The following is an 18,931-nucleotide window of genomic DNA, read 5'->3' on the forward strand; positions in this document are numbered from 1 at the left end:
ACATGTCATTTCTCATTTTTTCAGTCTACGTATCATACATAATCCTAACGGGGTTACATTTCATTTCATTTATCGTGATATCATGTCATTCATAACATGCTGTATACATACAATTTAGAGAACATAACATAACGCTCCATGCTTTTAACATATCATTTCATAACATGCAATTCATACAACAATTACCTCAATGGTCACACAAAACAATCTAAACATAACATATTACATCACAATATATCGTATCATAAACATGTCATATCGTAAACAATTCGTGGTCATATCATTCCCTACCTTATCATAGCCTTAACGTTCTTATACCTATCATAGTCATATCGTTATGTGAACGTACCTTAGTCATATATCATCACAGGACGTATCATAACGCTATCGTTCTATTAATCTATCACAAACCTATCCTTTCTACCTATATCCTAACCATATTCTTTCATCAATCTCCTCTATCCATAGCACTCCAGTATGTAACCTAACCTTAACGTTTTATGAACGTATCTTACTCCTATCGTTACATTTCGTTTTGTGCATCCTTCTCGTATCTTATCTCAAACATATCCTTGAACACATCGTACCATAATTATTATCATACAATACACATATTATAACATAACATAAACATAATATAAACATACCAATTCATAGATAATTCACACACATCAGTATATATGACACGTGCAGAACCACAGTCACGTGTCAACATCAAATATAACCATGTCGATAGTAAGACCACTTACCTGGTTAGCTTAAGTCGTTGTCACGAATATATCCTTAATGAAAGTTTGATTTCGTCCTTTGAAATCCAAGTCAACCTATGTGAGCCCATGACATCAGTTTCAAGTTCGAACTCTATAAAACTATCTCTAATCTACCTTGGCCAATTATCTCTTTTCTCAATCTTCATACCTCAATTTATTGTATAAATAGATTTTCATTCTCTAAACAAACATTACTACTACTTAGTATTTATTTTCTCAACGGATATTGACCAATTTTAATCGATTCTTTGCCTAATCTTACAGATTTATATAACTGCCAACAAAAATCTAATTAATTAGATAAGTGAAAATGAGATTTGATTATTACATGATCCGGTAATATATCACAGAAAAGAAAGAAGATTGATCCTAAATTAACTTCTTATAACCATAACTATAAGGAAAAGGAAATATGAGATAGGATTTTACCTAATAACACATCAAAATCTCTAAATCTGCAATGTTGAGAGCTATTTTACTTTTTTTTTTTCTCAAATCTGTCATTTTTCTGTTTATTTTTGGACTAACTGTGATATTATGCTGTCTGTTGAGGAGAGAGGATGAGATTGGGAGGAGAGGTTAGTGGAGAGAGGTGAGTAAGTTTTATTTTTTTTTAATTTTTTTTATTTAAGTAATCTTATTTATATATTTATTTATTATTATTACTATTATTATTATTATTTTGCTATTACATAGCCTCTGCTGCTAGTATATGGAGTACCTCGAAGTTTTGAATGACACTTTAGCTACTCACGAATCTCTCTAGGTTCGGAGGAGGTAGTCCACCCTTTTATGGCGTCGGGGATAAGTTGAGTGATAAGTTCACCCCTTTCTGGTGCAACAGTAACCAATATTCGATGTTGAGGCGCTATCTCAACAAACTCTCTATATCAGGTGGGGACAACATGATGAGTACTAGACTACTCGTCATACATGGAAGGTTAGCTGGCGAACCTATCTTACAGGTCATGTAGTCGCCCAAAGTTGGGGAGTACGTATGGCAATTCCACTTCACCTGTGATACAAAAATAAGGTGTCTTAATCATGTCACAAATACTTCACGGTGAATGACAAGATTGTACCATACATGTTTGGATTTAGGAAGGTTTCACTGTATTTTACAATTTTAGACTATTATTTTTAAGGTTTTAAGTTACAATTAGTTATTCGTCATTATGATATTGATGGACATGAGAGTTACAACCTTTCAATGGATCATAGGTTACTCTAAGCTTTGTTTCAAGGTTATAAATAGTCATTCATGTTATTGTTTTAGTACGAAGATTTTGAATATCAAAATGATAGTGGCATATTATGCTTCTTAAACCATGAGCTTATTCCTTTGCATTTAGATTTGTATGTTAGGGTCATTCAAGTAATTTTGATGAAGCTATCTTGTGGAGTGATTCAAATAAGAACTGCTAAACGGGAAAATTAGGCATATGTATGAATGAACTCGATGAATGAACTCGAGCATCGTTAGTGATATTTTTTCTAACTTGTTTACTCATGTTATAAATTATGCCCACCCTAGAGGATGTTCTAGGTAGAATATAATTATAGAGCATGAGCAAGCCTCAATTAGGACAAGTTATGAGTGCCATAGAGGCTAAGCTAATTTCAACTCACTCCATGAACACTCGAGAGTAATCCAGAAACTCCTATGTATAGTTTCATGGTCAGAGACAACGTTACGTTCATCTCCATTCTAGTATGCCATGTGATCCATTCCTCACCACAGTTTGTGAGATGTCTTGCCTAAATTGGTGGGATGTCGTGATACTTACTTTAATTGGTATGTTTTAAGATCTAGTACCGATGAGGCAGACCTAGATTAGTCTCGATTAGATTATACTTATGTTTAGAACTCAATGAGCAATGAATGTGTCGATATTGTGGGTGGAAACGAATCATGGCTTTCTAATAATGCTTCTGCTTTGTAAACCAATATGTCGTATGGGTCAGGGATTACATAGATACTCAGTAGATGGAGGCACGAGGGACGCTTCCTTTCTGATCTTGGCATGATGTTATGGTTCTAAATAGAATTTGCCATCTAATCCCTACTTAAGATTCGCCACATACGATCGACCTCATAAAACCATATTGTCTCCCAAGCCATCAATATTAGATTCACAACGAAGTCACATCTCATATGTTTATGACATGTCTAGTCACGACTTAGGCGTAAGAGTAAGGCTTATTTAGTACTCACTCTTATTACTTTATGTTTTTAGGTGATATTTAACGAGCTGGTCAAGGCTGTGCATTAATCTTGTGTATATCTTTGTAACTTAAATTATTGCATTAATCTTGTGTATATCTTTGTAACTTAAATTATTTTGATTAGTTTCGTAACATATTTTGTTTCGAGGATATTAGCATGTGAGTCGTACTCAACTTTTATCCTCATTACGATTTTTCAAATTACCTCAAACTAGTTAGGTTCTAACTCGTTTGATAGTGATGTCATTTTATGCCGTCCGATTTTGTTTTTAACTTTTTTTGTAAAACAATATATCTTTGTTAACAGTTCTCCTTGATTCTAAAAAGGAGATTATGAAAAAGAAACTCTAAAAGTATAAACAGCCAGAAGATTTTAAGGAAAGGTACAAAATTGTTTTGTTTCCAAATTTCCATTATGCTTGGAAACTATAAACAGCCAGAAGATCTTAAGGATCATGATTGATAAAGAATAGATATTACAAAGAGATACTAAATCACTAATTGATAAATTATCAAGAGTAATTATTATAATTACAATTAAGCAAAACTAATCAAGAAAAATTAAACTAACCCACAATCTTCAAGAGAAAAGTAAACAAACAAAAGGGAGCTATGAGTCGTCGTCATCAGAGTCGATATCACTATCTTGCTCGTATATTTGATACTCTTCCTCGCTGCCATCTCCATCGTCCAACTTTTGGTCGTCTTCATCCATCGACGGAAAGCTACCAAATAACTCTTGCAAATGTGTTCTTGAAACATCATCCATGTTTAGATCTGATAAGAAAAACCATGAGGTGACTACACACATTCGACAAGAGAAACTCTCTCTCAACCAAGCAGCCTAAACAACTTAGTATCAACCCTTAGATCTAACAGCAAAACTTTAGAACTCATGGCAATTGTGTCCAATCTATAGAACAGATCTTGTTCAAGTAAGGTAATTCTAACAACAAAACTTTGACAAAAAAAGAATCGGTATTTGTAAGGGGGGAGGGTAATTACATGAATGCGACTGCAGAGAGATCTCGTCATCGTCACCCACCTTCAAAATAAGAAAAATTTAGAAGATACATTGGAATTAATATATGAATGGGATGAGATGAACTGTCAGTTACCATATTGAATTCGTCATATTCATCTAATGCCTCATCGCCGCTCTCAACTGCTAGGCCATCTTCATCTTCTTCTCCGGAATTAGCTTCCAGTTTGTCATCATTGATCACAGCTACAAAACACAATCAGCATTTAGTACTATCCAGTACAACGAAACAACCATCTTGTCTGGCTATAAGGAACCTTTAATGAATCTATGAACAGTATATATATATATATATATATATATATATATAGATAGATAGATATATAAGAGAAGGCCATTCAATATCGAATGCATTTAATACCATGTCCATTGACCAATAAACCAAAGCCTAAATATTGGAAATAGCAGAGACGTGGTAAAACATAATCAATTAACTCAAATATCATGAAAAGCATAATCAATGAACAATTTAGAACAAGACCGCCATTAAGAAGTTTTTAATCTGAAAATACCAAAGCACTCCAATCAGCAAGGCTACTTATTCTCAAAGCCTTTGGATACGCTTCACTAAACTTCGAAAAGTATTGTTATCAGAACCAACAAGGGAAAAATAGTTCATTATTACTGTTAATTTTTTTTTAATATTCGTGAAGGTCCAGACCAGCTGAAATGCACCAGGACTGTTCTCATTGAACAACAGTCTAACCCTACTATTTGGTTGTCAAGAAAACTCGGAAATTCAATCTATGTATGTGGCTACCTGGTCTTGAACTGAACCCATTCTCGCTAAGCCCTTTATTATGGTCCTTGACTATTAGGGCTTGGTTAGTTCTCTTATTTTAGAAGAGAAAAGGGTGGAGATTAAAAATTTTGAGGTTAAAAAATTAGTAACTAATCATTACAAGAAATCTCTAATAACGTTCCTTGCCTTGGGATGTGGAGGTTTTTTTTTTAATTTTTTTCTTGGGGAAATGGGTCAATTTGTTCAATAACCTAATTTTGCTAGGAACTTCTTGAGACAACTTGGAAAGGGGTAACATATATATTATTGTTATTGTAATATGTTAGTTATTCATGTAATTTTACATTGTACTATGACTAGTGAATGGCATAACATTTAGTTTCTATGAAATTATCTTACATTGCTCTTTCTACTTGTTCCAATTTTCTTGTTGGAACATAAAATGTTGTCAATCAACATAATATCTCTATACATCCCCCATTGATTTCCACTATTATTTCACTCCAAAATAAGTTTAAATTCACAAATAGATTAAAATTTCCTCAATTCATTAATCAAAAGTTAATTAAATGCACAAAAAGTAAAGGAAGTCGCACAACGAAAACTAGAAGCAACATAAAGCCTACTCTCTTCGTAATATGGAAACATATTATTTCTGGAACTTATGGTTTTTTCCACGTTAATACTCTTCTGTCTCTCTTAATAAGTTGTTGTTCTGCTATCTCTATGTTTCAATTTGATAGCTAGATTTCTATTCTCCTATCAACTGTTTCTGGAAATTTTACTTTCAATCATGCATTCATGCTATGTTTCTTTCCCAAACGGAAAAAAAGATTTAAAAAGAAAACAGGTCAACACAGGGAAACACACACACAAGAAAAGAGTGCTGAGTTTTAATTTAAACCTGGATTGGCTTGATGATCCCCGCCCTGATCAACTTTTAAGCAGCCTTTTTTAAAATCCCTCTTCAACTTTTCAAAGTTTTCAGAGGCTGCTCTGAGTAAAGGTTCAGCATCTGCCGTTGGGAACACTAATAAAAACCTCATCATGATTCGTTGTCGTAAACAATTTAGGATACGCAGAGAAAACCATCCGGATTCATACTGCATGTGCAAAAAAATGTGAATTCAGATCCCAAACGAACGATAGCATATTTTTTAATTTTCATAAAAAAATGCAAAGGAAGCCTAATGAAGTGTTCTAAATTTCCTTCCTCTTTCTGGATAGAAAACAAGAAAGAACACTATAACCTAACAAAAAAGTCTTCTTTTTTCCCCCCTTTTTCTTTAAAGCAAGAAACAAACTGAAAAAGAACAAAAATTGTTCAAGGATCTTCCACACTGCATGTGGTGACATCAGTCCTCAATACAATCAAAATTGTCTATCTCCAATGATTTGGAAGATTCCCTAAATAAATCTTCAAGCACAAGTAACTCGCCAGATAGAAACATCCTTAATTTCTTTGCATGACAGATAACTATACTCAGTTCTATTTTCTATAAGAAACCTGATGAAAAGCTACATAAAGGAAAGAAACAAAACATTCTAAAATGACTTTCACTTGTTCATTGACTTCGATTGAGGCCTAAATAATTGCTGAACTCAAGATCTCTCATTCTGTATCCTCAATAATTTACAAAAACACGTTCTTCTCATTTGAAGGACCTTTAAGCCTTCTTCTACTGTATGCAATCGGAGTTTCCATTGACGTTTTAGAGGTCCCAATTAATTTGGAGTTCATTTCTTTCTCTTTTTTAGAGGTCCTAATAATCTATTTTGAAATCACAAGTCAGTTGCATGGATAACAAATATCACTAATAATAAAATCACATTTTTTTGTACATCAGCCACATGTCCAGAGCATTTCTAGTACTATGGTCATACATATCTAGAGCATGTTGCATGTGATTGCATACTCATTCCAACCCTTTTACTGTGCTTTCATGTGTGCCTTTCATTTAACATAATAGTTAAGTTTCCTTATTTTTTTATTGTAGGACTTCTGGCCATTTTCGAAGTTTATTCTTGTGAAAGGCAATTTGCCTCAAAATGTAATATAGAGAAATATAACTAGCTGTCGATTATTTCTACATTTGTTATATGCTATCGAAGCTCTTGTTTATTCTATTTGCTTTAAAGCATATAACAAATGTTTTCCAATGATTTCAAAAATCTTTTATCTAACCCTGGCTCTAAAATCATTTTCGCAAAAATGGGGTGGAGATTGCAAGAAAGGCCTATTCTATCGTTGGCATTCTAAATTTGAGTCAGCTGACTTGCTCAAGAGGTGGAGGTTGCAAGAAAGGCCTATTTTATCATTGGCATTCCAAATTTGAATCGGTTGACTTGCTCAAGAGTGAGAACAAGTGTCATACAATTGCATTTTGAGTCCCGAAGAAAGTGTGGAAGTGATGTTTGACATAGTCAATGCTTCTTAGTTGAGTGTTCTAAGCAATATTTTTTCCAATATCCAAGAGTTTCTATACCAACTTGAGTGCACTCGACTAATCTCACAAGACAACCACATACCCTACCACATTTAGTTGCAAGAACATTAGTAAGATTTTGAATTTTAGATAAGTATTATAAAAAATAATTACACCAAGACATGCGTGAAGTTGCTACTAATTGAATTTCAAAATTGAGAAATTTGATGATAAAACTAGAAAACTTGATAAATTGAGGGAAACATCTAGCCATTTTCTCTTCGCTTCTATCCAGTTAAGATGAGCATTTTTTTCCATTTCATTTAAACGAATAATATTCAGAAAGGTAAAAGGTGATATTTGAGGGTAAACTCACTGAACAAGATGTTTCCTCGGAGGGCTTTTTTATCTCTTCTTGAATATACTCATCTTCAAGTTCAAAAAGTTGTAATGATGTTTGAAACTTGTGAGGAAAAACTTGAAATGCACATATCTTTTCATGTGCGTAACTCATCCTGTGTGAAAGGAAAAATTGAAACACATAAATGATGAGGTAACAAAAGAAAAACTATTTCAATACCAATCAGCATAGGTCCAATGCGTTGCTATGAAATTCTGGTTCTTATTACCTTATGTTGTATAGAATTTATGGTAAAAGCAAACTTACTCATTGGAAGCATTGGAATTGCAGTAACTTCGTAATGACTGTGGTACTCGAAAATCAATCCGTTGGTATCTGTTAAAATGAAAACGTCAATAAATAATACAGAGCAGTCAATAAATAACTTAAATGATATTTATGATTTCTTATATGGTGTTTATATTTGTTAATAAACGTGGTGTTTATCATCATATTGAGATGATGCAAGTTACTTCTTAATTGAGATGTCGTTAACCGTGTCCCTAGAAAGAACCATAAATCAGTAAAACCCAACTACAAGTCAGGTTTATTTCTTAGCCACGGAATGTATTTACATACAATTATCCGAGGAACGAAGGGAATAAACTAAAATATAGAAAGCTGCTATCATTTAAGCAAAGTGCTCACTTGCGAGAATCACAATCTTTTCGAGGATCATAACCCTTTTTTATCCAAAATCGTTGGAAAGGTCCACTGGAAAAGTAATATGCAATTCTAGAAAGAAGCCTGCACATTGAAAAAAGAATTAAGACAACACAAACACGAGTTCTATCTATGGATGATAAAAAGAAAAAAATTATGGACAGAAAGTATAGCATGGAGGTCAAAACCTTCTAAACACTCCATGTCTAAAAACTAAGCCCATCTTCAGCATTCGTTCGACTAGAGACTCCTTTGGCCATATAGGACGTTCCTCAAACAAATTAGACACAGCAACTTGAAAATCCCATTCCTCTGACCCTTGGGGTACGTATTTCTCCCAGATTACAGTCTTTGGAATATGTAAGAATGTTAAGTCCAATAAAAGAAGGTACAACAAAAAGAAAAGACTGCTTTCAAGGTTCACGTAAACAAATTCAACTCTTGGAAAACCTCAGGACTTTTAGGAGCATAAAGACACGCAGTATCAAACCTACAGATGACCATAGAGAAATAATAATCTTAAATAGATCAGTTCATGAAAGAAACCTACGAATGATTAAAGATTCAACAAAATCTAGATGGCCAATTTTTCAGAATTATTCTTGGAATTATGTACGCATTGGTTTGGTTTTTATTTTTCTTTAATTCAGTGCTTTAGTTGGTTCTGGTGTTTTACTTATCATTTTTTCCCCATAATTGATTTAAACTTGGTGTGATCCAATCAAGAAATTTTAATGGTCTATTTAATACAACNGATATTTATTATGTACATCACTTATCATACTGTAAATTTCACAAGTAAAATGCATGAAAAGTGGCTGAGGGAAACCAGAAATACTCCTGCAACCAAAATATATTATTAATTTTTCGCAGGAATAGAGAAAATAAAATTTCATAAATAAAATCTAGTAGCATATAAGTAAACAAGGATATCTTTAATGTTAAAATCAATGGCAAGAACAGGTTCTATATCCACCTGCAAAACATGGAAAAAAGCATATTAGTCAAAATCATCTTCATAATGGCTATAACACTTGCAAATGGCCAATATACAAATCATTATTTAATTGCATCCAATACAAAATACAAATACATGGAAGACACATACATGAGAAAACCAATAGCACATAAAAATAATAATAATATAGATAGTAAATAAATCTCTACTCTTCGTCTAGCTGCAAGAAAGCTTTTACCTCACAAGGAGTATGTGGAGTTTCTTGTTTCTTTCTCGGAGTAAACATGGAAGGTGTTTTTAACCTACAAAATAAAACAAAATAGTAATATGTTAGATAAATTACAAATTTGATACTATGGTTTGAGGAAAGTTAGAATTTAGTCCCTACGGTTTTAAAAGTACGAATTTCATCCTTATGTTTGATAAAATCTCATAAATGGTCTCTATGATTTGATAAAACTCTCACAAATAGTCTGGATTATTTATATTTACTTACCATTGCAGAAAAAATTAATATTGTATAATAAAAAAAAAATTATGAGGTATGTTGGAAGCGTACAAATAAAGAATAGATATTTAATATAACCAAATGATAGACGTAAAAGATCCTTACACTAAACTTTCAGGCACATCCTTCAACGCAAATAATGGAGGAACTAAAATCATAGTATCCTCCTTGTCCACATCAATGGCATTAACCTTCCCTGCATAAATCAAATTTACCATTTACTCATTTAATAAATTTATGACAATTCATAGCAGCCATGTGTCCCTCTCAAATGAATAATAATATGCACATTAAATACAAAAATAACACCTAAACATGGCTCGTGCAATTCTGTCCAACTCCCCTTCTTCCTCTTGGTGGCATCCGCATGAGTAGCAACAACATGTTGGTAGTCAGCCATGCCTTAAAATAAATTGAAATAAACATTAGAATAGAGAACTTACAGATATTCAGATATGGCCCAAAAACCTAAATCATAAGACTTAGCACAAGATAATGAAAATCCCAACAAACCCTCAAAATGATATGCTTCAGGCACGCAAGCAACCATCTCAAAGTCCAGGTTTATTTCATCTTCTCTAGGTACTTCTTTTTCAACTTTCTTGATTCCCTCAGTAGAATCACTTTTTGGGTGACCTTTCATCATATCAATTCTTGAGTTAGTTATTTTGTATGCTTCAAATCTCAAAAAAAAAAAAAAAATAAATAAATAAATAAAGGTACATGTACTCACATATTTTCAAAAGAAAACAACTGCATGGACGAAGCTCCCCATGTGTTGGATGTGAATATGGGTCTTCAGGCCTAAAGCGAAGCTCTAACTTATTTGATTGGAGATCACGAACCTAGATCACCAGATAAGGTTTAAAGGAGAAATCTGAATTATCGAAACAAGAAGATAAAATGAAAGAAATTGAACGAAATAAATTAAGAAAACAATGCAAATATAGCAAGTTATATACAAAACATTTGATCTGTAAATAATTGGAACTGCATTCCTCACTTCCCTTCTAGCACTCTTCAGTTTCCCTCTAGCACTCCTGAAGATTCCTCTTCCAATGTGGTCTCTAATTCATTATAACCTCCTCAAAGCGCAGAGTCACATTCTTTTGGACATTTTCTATGATATGTTGAGCACCGATGAGGTGAAAAAAGAATTATGTGTAAGGTATCACCTTACTATTCTATTGATTCAGATTCACAAAACACTAAACTCAACTCTTCTAAGAGAGTTGATAACCCTTCTTCCCTACCATCTACTTTGATAACATTCACAATTCTCCCTACACATTCATCTCCTTTCCCTACAAATACGACTGCCCTCCCCACTCTACACAACATGTCCCACTAAAGAATGTCAGAAGCAAAAGTCCTCTTTTTAACCTTTCTATAATACACTTTTCACAATAGGGGGTAACAGTGTTTAATGGAATTCATTCTAATCATGAAAAGAAATGGAATTACTCCAATCAAATTATATCACGTTGTAAAACTAAATAAAAAGAGAATCAACAAAAAAAAAATGGGGAAAAAATCCCACAATTTGATCAAATTCAACTTCCAAAGAATGATATTCTTTCCAGAAGGAAGCATCAGTTTATTATCAAAAACAAAAGATTTACAAATCAATCATGATTTATACTAAGAGAAAAACTCGGAAAATTGAAATAAAAGGAACGGTGAGACATTTCAAAATGATTTCCAATTATTTGATATCAACTATTAATTATACCTTGAGAATTGATTGTTTTCCTCCTAGAGTTTCAACTGCCCGTCGCTTGGACGAAGGATAACCAGGATAATGAACTGCAAAAACCTGGGCAGTAGGTAAGAACCCTGAGATAGTGTTGTCTTTCAGCTTCCCCATTCTAAATTCCTGTTATAGACACAATTCACTTCTACTTTTAGCCACACAGATTTCTTTTTTTTTTTTTTTTTTTTAAANAACATTTTACATGGCATAAAAACGAATTCAACAAAGGCAAAGAAAATGTACAGATAGTCATAGTTGCATGTGCATAAGTCAAGCTGTAATAACCAGTACAGATGAAAAATAAATGAATAGAAAGAGAAGAAGGTGGAAGGACGAAGGAAGCCGCTGGTCGTACACTTGCCAGAGGAAGGACAGAGGCCGGCAGAAGGCGTGGGTAAACCAACCACCCCGATTTCCTTCTTGATTCCGGTAGGTTCGAGAGGCCAAGGTGTTCATCAAATCAGAGAGAGCGAGTTTGAAGGAGGAGAGTGAAAACCTCAAGTGTTTTTTATTGGAGTCGAAGCAACGCCACGGGAGAGATTCCAACGGAGGATCTCGCAACGTTAAGAATCCACCTTCGCAATCACGGTGCACGCCGAGGAGAAACTCGAGGCCATAAGCTGGCGAAGACGACTGTTGCTCGTAGACGAAGCCGGACGATCAGAGGCTGAAGCAGAGGAAGGAAGGAACGTGGGCGAGCGACGAAAAAAATCGAAGAAGAGGAGGAGGAGGAGGAATCGCCGTTTCTGCAACCACGAAGAACAAAGAAGGAGAAGACCGTCGCGGGGAGGAAGAAGGAAGAAGCCGACCCGGCTCGCGCTATCGACCCGATTCGACCCAACTCGAATAACCCGACCCGTTTGAAATCCGGGAATTTCAGGGAATAAGGGGAAAGGATAATGAATTAGGGTTCATAATCTTTGGGCTTTCAGGTTGTGGGCTAAAAGTAGAGCAATTAAACGGGCCATACTGACGAAATTATGGAACTGAAAATCTTGGTGTTTTGAATGATTTAAACAAAATTTGTATCAAAATCAGAACGAACTAGTCCTAGCAAGTTTGATTTTGGTTACTAATGGTGGAAAATCTGGGGAGAATCAAGAAAGATTTGTAGAAGATTCCATTATCAAGATAGGGAATTTTAGTTTTTATAATCTTTGTCGTTATAAACCCTAAATCTCTGTTCACAATTCAGTCGATGTCCATGAATTCCTCGCAATTCACATTCATACGCAGTTCTCTCCATGGAATCAGCCACTCAAATTGTTAAGAAAGAGCACAAAACCTTCTTTAGACGACGATTAACGCGAACGCCACCACCGCCGCCACCGCCGCCGCCGCCGTTGCCGCCTTCTCTTTCTTCTTCCTCTTCGGTTCCTCTGAACCTAACTCCAGCCGCCAAGCCCGAAGCGCCTGGTCCGATAAAGAGAACTCGGGATTTGCCTGATTTTTCGGAATGTCATGCTTGTGGATTTCGTATTGACGTCGTTGACGGTCGTTCGAGGCTTAATTCCCTCTACAGCGAGTGGCGGATTGTTCTTCTTTGTAAGAAGTGCTTCTCTCTTGTCGAATCTTCTCAGGTTTGTTCTTACTGTTTTGCTGATTCCAGAGGCGATTCTTTTAATTGCTGTGATTGTAACCGTCGGGTTCATACGGAATGTTTTGCTCAGTATAGTAGAGTTGCTCCTTGGTCGTATTCCTCTTCGGGTTCTGTGTTTTCTGTGTGTATTGATTGCTGGGTTCCTAAACCAATCGTCACTGCTAGGGCTATTTTGAAAAATAGGAAAATTAGGAGAAAGAATATCCATGCTTCGGATTTGCAGAGTTCTAAGGTTTCAACTACCCGAGACTGCAAATCATTGACTGCAATACTGAAGGATTCAAATTGTTCGGTGGAGAAGAAAGGTAATGCTGCGGTTAGAGCTGGAGAACACGCGCCGAAAAAGACTGCTGTTGATAGGACGGGTTTCGAGTTGGCTAGTGACGCCTTAAACTTGGTAGCCCAGAGGGATGAAAGCACTGCCAAAGAGTCTAGGGAATCTGCCGATGACGCCGAGTTGGCAATTGAGTTGCACCGAGCTATGAATAGTTCTCCAAGGCTTTCCAAGAATTTTTGTTCGGTGAACTCGAACTACATGGCCTGTGAGAATGTGAGGGTAGACGATGGCGACACATCAATAGGAGTGCTTAATAGCAGGGAGTTCAATTTCTGTAAAACCCCTCGAGTTTTGATACATAACAATGTATGCAACTCTCTTGATAAAGCTGCTTCTGAAGATCATGTCGCACCATTAGAAATTAATCGAGAATCCATGGGTAAAGATCCTATGCCTATAAAGGGTAATGCTTGCCGGGAGTTGCCACCAAAAGATGATTTGAGGAGCAGGTCAATTAAGTTAAGAAGTGCTGGTTGTGATCATCAACTGCCACACAAACAAGATAAGTCCGCTCTGCCCGGGGATGAGAGGTGCAGGTGCATTGCAAAGCCCTATCACTATTTCTTCAAGTATAGGAGAAGGGATACTACTAATCGATATTTGTTGAAGTATAGCAAGCGAAATTCAAAACTGAAGAGAACGCTTGATTGTAAGCCTAACATTCTTGTTGATGGAACGTGCTTGGGCGTTCCATCATCATCTGCAGCAATTCTAATTAATACTGAGAAATTTCCAGTAGTTTCAAATTCCTCATTTGGCTGCCGTGCCGTTCCTCTGCAATCATCTGGCCTGAATGCAGTTCAAGAAATCAGTAACCAAGGAGGAAGGTGAGCATCGTGCTTTTCTCTGCAGCGTATTATTTAAGGTTCTCTTTATATATAACTATCTAGCTTGAACTTGGATATAAACTAGATATTGACTTGTTTGTTTTTAAGCTAGCTCTAGTGGTGCATACTAGTTTTAGACTGAGTTTTATCTGGGTAGAAGTACTGTATTAACGTTTCACGTCATTCAATTTAAATTTGTTTCAATATATGTTTTACGTGTACTATCTGTATCATAAATGGTTGCTTCTGGTGCAATGCGATGAGCATACAGTACTCGTCCATTACCATCAAAATCATCTTCAACCTCTTAGAGATTAGGGGCCATCCATAAGATTTATTGATATATCTGTCCCTACTCAGTACAAGGGTTATTGCTTCTGTGATTTGTGCACGACAATGTTTGTAATGTAGAAGAGTACCATTGACAAGCTTGGGAAACTTTTACGTGTGCCCTAATCCAAGGAGATCTAAAGCCTTCTCAATAATCAAACTTTGACCTATTAGTTTGGAGTTTTGAGTCAGTTTAGGTTAGCCCTTGGCGTACGAGTCCTTTTGAGGACTAACCTTAAATTTGGGACAAGATAAGATATTCCTATAAAGCTTTGAAGGTCGCCTTGCACATTTTCCAGTCCTCTTGAGTTTCTTAAAGAATATCAAATGCCTGTCGGCTGAGTTTGAGATGAACAAATTCACCACTTAATGACAAATTCACTATAGAGATACGAAGTTGAAGGAAAATCCTCATTTCTAGAATTCTCTTTGAATTCACTTTCACAAAGGTTTCTGATCTCTCTATATCTACTGGATTAAGAAACTATCCACCGCTAGCAGATATTGTTCTCTTTAGGCCTTCCCTTTCGGCTTCCCCTCAAGGCTTTAAAACGCGTCTGCTAGGGAAGGTTTCCACACCCTTATAAACGGTGTTTTGTTCTCCTCCCCAACCAATGTGGGNGAGCGTCCTCGCTGGCACGCTTTCCTTCCTCCAATCAATGTGGGACCCCCACCAAATCCATCCCCCTTTGGGGCCCAGCGTCCTTACTGGCACATCGCCTCGTGTCTACCCCCTTCGGGGAACAGCAAGAAGGCTGACACATCGTCCGATGTCTGGCTCTGATACCATTTATAACGACCCAGATTCACCGCTAGCAGATATTGTCCTCTTAGGCCTTTCCCTTTCAGGCTTCCCCTCAAGGCTTTAAAACGCGTCTGCTTGGGGAAGGTTTCCACACCCTTAGAAATGGTGTTTTGTTCTCCTCCCCAACCAATGCGGGACACACTAGCTATAGTCGTTCCACTTGTTTTTGCATTTCTTTAATCTTGATATTATGGAAATTTCACTCTTGTGTACAATTTGACAGTTACATAGACAAGAAACCATGGAAGAACCTAAGCTCCAATTCTAATTTGATCTTGGATAGGGTTATGGAAATATGACAAATTTTCAACAAGTGATTGATACAAAGACTCACATCTCAAAGGAAACTACCAAATTTCACAATCTGAAGGAATTTAGTAAGGGATACAGAGGTTGATCACTCACTAATAAGTGGAATCGACCATTGAGATTAAAGCCTCACTTTTGAAGTTCTCTTCAGATGCTTTTTCACTTGGATGTCAAAAGGCTATAAATGGAGGGTGAGTATATAGACCACAATTTAAATGAGTTATTAGGCAAATATACTCTTCCAAATCATTAATGGAAGCCACAATTCACAATGTCTTCAAAAAACTTAGCTTCCCTTCCAATCAACTTTTAATTCCAAAAAGTATGATTTCAATCTTATTGTTCGTAGGATGAGCTTATTATCCAAAGGTGTTTTCCATGTTTGGGTCTCGAATAAGTTTAGCAAAGAGAATGTTCCTTGGTAAAGCTTCTATTAGTGTTTTCAAGTCCTTAGATAGGAGGTTATTTGAAGATTGGACGTACCTTTGCTATTATTTATCCCGATTTAGTGTCTTAGTGTCTTATTCTGCATGTGATTGGGAAAAAGATTTTGAAGCTCTGCATTTTCTTGACAACGCTTATTATGTAAAATAACTTTGACACCAAAGAAGTATTAAACGAAGCGATCTTTTTGCTTCCATTTTACTGTAGTGATGAATTTTTGTTGCCACTACTTTTGGGGATAGATTCTTGTGATGTCCCACGTTAGTTGGGGAGGAGAACAAACCACCCTTTATAAGGGTGTGGAAACCTTCCCCTAGTAGACGTGTTTTAAAGCCTTGAGGGGAAGACCGGAAGGGAAAGCCCAAAGAGGACAATATCTGCTAGCGGTGAATCTGGGTCATTACAAATGGTATTAGAGCCAGACCTCGGATGATGTGCACCAGCCTTCTCGTTGTTCCCCGAAGGGGGGTAGACACGAGGTGGTGTGCTAGTAAGGACGCTGGGCCCCAAAGGGAGGTGGATTTGGGGGCGGTCCCACATCGATTGGAGGAAGGAAAGAGTGCCAACAAGGACGTTGGGCCCGAAGGGGGGGTGGATTGTGATGTCCCACATTGGTTGGGGAGGAGAACAAACCACCCTTTATAAGGATGTGGAAACCTTCCCCTAGTAAATGCGTTTTAAAGCCTTGAGGGGAAGCCCGAAAGGAAAAGCCCAAAGAGGACAATATCTGCTAGCGGTGGATCTGGGTCGTTACAATTCTATAAGAGATTCAAAGGGAATTGATGGGAAGATTCAATAGTGCTTGCAATAACGTGAGATTTCCCAACACTGGAAGCTTAGATTTGGGAAATTCATAACCATTGACTAGGATTACGGTGCCAGTTACTAGCAAAGTGTTTTGCATTCAAGCAGTATTCTTTTTGGGCTCATAATTCCAAGTCTCATCCTGATTTGGCAGTACTATTCTAAAACTTTATTTGGTTGCATCGTTTGAAAAATTATTTCTTATGGTATTCATAATTATTGGCTCCATCCATTAAGGTTTTTAATCAAATGTTGAATGCGTGTTCGATTATTTTTATTTTGTTTGTTCAGATGCTCTTTCATCTGCTTGCTGCATAGTCCTTCCCTTTCATTCTACATTTATCTTGCCTATCTCACATTGCCCATCAGAAGGATTTTCATGTTGTTAAATATGTTCAGGGCATTTGGATGTTCTTGATAATGTGTTGCTGCTTATAAATTCGAAAAACTGATATTAGTTCATGTTTTCAAAGATGGGTTAGTGAGAAAAATGTTTGAAAAATGTTCGAAAATATCGTCTCCTCTGCTTTACAGATGTTGTAATACGTATGTTGCTCATATTGACAGGTAAGGGAGAATGCAGTTCCCACAGAAACATTTCTGCAAAGGAAATGAACAAAATGTTCTTAAACACTGTAAATATGAAGGCCTAGGGTCTGCCTTTCCAATTTGCAAACAACTCTTTGATAAGAAACTCAGCTTCTGTCTCTGAAGAGTTATAAAACATGGAGGTTGAGTTTGTAGCTCCTCACTCCATCGCAGCCACCTGTGGCCGCCACTTGCTTCTTCATCAGCTGGAATATGTGAACGGTGTCATACTGATTGTTGGTAATTGTTATTATAAAAAAATTTCATAAGATGTAGATGGCTATATCTTCCAATGTTTGATACATAGATGTTCCTAAGAATGAAGTGCGTCGATTTGGTAAGTCGGTCAATTATGACTCATATCACGGTATGGCCTTCAGCATTTTTTAGAAAATCCTATAACAAAATCTACTATATACACCCTCCCACTTATTCGGACACATTTAGAGGTTTGTAATAAACCTACCGTCTTTTGTCTAACCTTCCTACTTCGCCGCTAAAAGTACTTCTTTAAGTCTTGATACATCTTGGTGTTACTAGAATGTATGGGAAGTTGTGAGTTTCGAGTCTTTGTTGGTATTTCCTCCTAGAGTGAAACATTTCTTTTTTCATTCTTTAACCAATGCCAACATGTATGGTTCCATCTATTTAGCAATTCTTTGTCTCAATGTAGGCTGCTCTGTTAATCTAGCTAACTGCGGTTTAACTACTCGCATCAACACAACTATCCAAGCACGTTCCATGCCTGTATGAATGTAAACTTGCTCGATGATCAATGCTAAGGTATGTCCCGAATTCTTACTCAATGCATCTGCCACAACATTCACATTTTCTTGATGGTACTATATGTCTAGATCATAATCTTTTACTACTTTCAGGTCAATGAGTCAGTGAAGAGGTACTTTAGACTTTTATGATTTGTAAAGGTTCGAGTCTTCTTGCAATACCGGCAATGCCTCCAAATTTCTAGTGAACACTACCACTGTAAACTCCAAATCATGAGTCAAGTAGTTGTGCTCATAATCCTTCAATTGATGAGATGCGTAAGCCACAACTTTACTGTGCTGCATTGAAACGCATCCAAGTTCCCTCTCGAAGGATCCTCTTGTTTGTATTGGCACAATGAGAATTGGGTTTTTAACCAATCTTTGTTTGGGTTTTTATCCAGATGAATGCACTCCCCTTCTAATCTTCTACAAAATATCGTAGAGAAAACTATGTACTTTATTATATCCCACCTTAGTTGGGGGTTCAAAAGGGAAAGCCCTGAGGACAATATTTACTAGCAGTAGACCTGGACCTTTACAAAATGGTATAAGAGCCAGACATCGGACAATGTGTTAGCAAGGACGCTGTTACTCAATGGGGGTAGACACGAGACGGTGTGCCAGTAAGGACG

At 36.3% G+C, this 18,931-nt stretch overlaps 2 protein-coding genes across 5 annotated transcripts; one reads left to right on the plus strand and one right to left on the minus strand.

The window, feature by feature from the left end:
- Positions 1 to 3,440: 3,440 nt before the first annotated feature.
- LOC111793144 (general transcription factor 3C polypeptide 5-like) lies at positions 3,441 to 12,260 on the minus strand. 3 transcript variants are annotated; one of them, XM_023674889.1, is made up of 16 exons: positions 11,844 to 12,260; positions 11,468 to 11,611; positions 10,469 to 10,580; positions 10,249 to 10,371; positions 10,045 to 10,137; positions 9,841 to 9,931; positions 9,466 to 9,529; positions 9,203 to 9,245; positions 8,458 to 8,629; positions 8,255 to 8,353; positions 7,874 to 7,942; positions 7,583 to 7,721; positions 5,685 to 5,883; positions 4,115 to 4,224; positions 4,002 to 4,041; positions 3,441 to 3,773 (listed from the first exon to the last, which is right to left on the minus strand). In XM_023674889.1, the coding sequence occupies exons 2-16, from the start codon at positions 11,600 to 11,602 to the stop codon at positions 3,607 to 3,609; spliced, it is 1,656 nt and encodes a 551-aa protein (XP_023530657.1). In that variant the 5' UTR covers positions 11,603 to 11,611; positions 11,844 to 12,260; the 3' UTR covers positions 3,441 to 3,606. The 3 variants fall into 3 exon arrangements, with proteins under 3 accessions (XP_023530657.1, XP_023530659.1, XP_023530658.1); XM_023674891.1 differs by having other exon boundaries at positions 11,985 to 12,250; XM_023674890.1 differs by having other exon boundaries at positions 11,850 to 12,250.
- Positions 12,261 to 12,439: 179 nt separating this feature from the next.
- On the plus strand, positions 12,440 to 18,728 carry LOC111793145. Of its 2 annotated transcripts, XM_023674894.1 has the most exons (4): positions 12,440 to 14,252; positions 17,512 to 17,772; positions 18,206 to 18,315; positions 18,411 to 18,728. In XM_023674894.1, the coding sequence occupies exons 1-2, from the start codon at positions 12,733 to 12,735 to the stop codon at positions 17,513 to 17,515; spliced, it is 1,524 nt and encodes a 507-aa protein (XP_023530662.1). In that variant the 5' UTR covers positions 12,440 to 12,732; the 3' UTR covers positions 17,516 to 17,772; positions 18,206 to 18,315; positions 18,411 to 18,728. The 2 variants fall into 2 exon arrangements, with proteins under 2 accessions (XP_023530662.1, XP_023530660.1); XM_023674892.1 differs by having other exon boundaries at positions 17,512 to 18,315; positions 18,411 to 18,695.
- The last annotated feature ends 203 nt before the right edge of the window (positions 18,729 to 18,931 follow it).

The sequence above is a fragment of the Cucurbita pepo genome, chromosome LG04, assembly GCF_002806865.2.
Source record: "Cucurbita pepo subsp. pepo cultivar mu-cu-16 chromosome LG04, ASM280686v2, whole genome shotgun sequence".
NCBI lineage: Eukaryota > Viridiplantae > Streptophyta > Magnoliopsida > Cucurbitales > Cucurbitaceae > Cucurbita > Cucurbita pepo.

Coding starts and splice junctions, on each gene's coding strand:
- LOC111793144 (XM_023674889.1), bottom strand. CDS start 11,602: ATGGGGAAGCTGAAAGACAACACTATCTCAGGGTTCTTACCTACTGCC. Junction 9,530..9,840: donor GATGTGCCTGAAAGTTTAGT/GTAAGGATCTTT, acceptor TTTATTTTGTAG/GTTAAAAACACCTTCCATGT. Junction 8,630..9,202: donor CATTGATTTTAACATTAAAG/ATATCCTTGTTT, acceptor TAACATTCTTAC/ATATTCCAAAGACTGTAATC.
- LOC111793145 (XM_023674894.1), top strand. CDS start 12,733: ATGGAATCAGCCACTCAAATTGTTAAGAAAGAGCACAAAACCTTCTTT.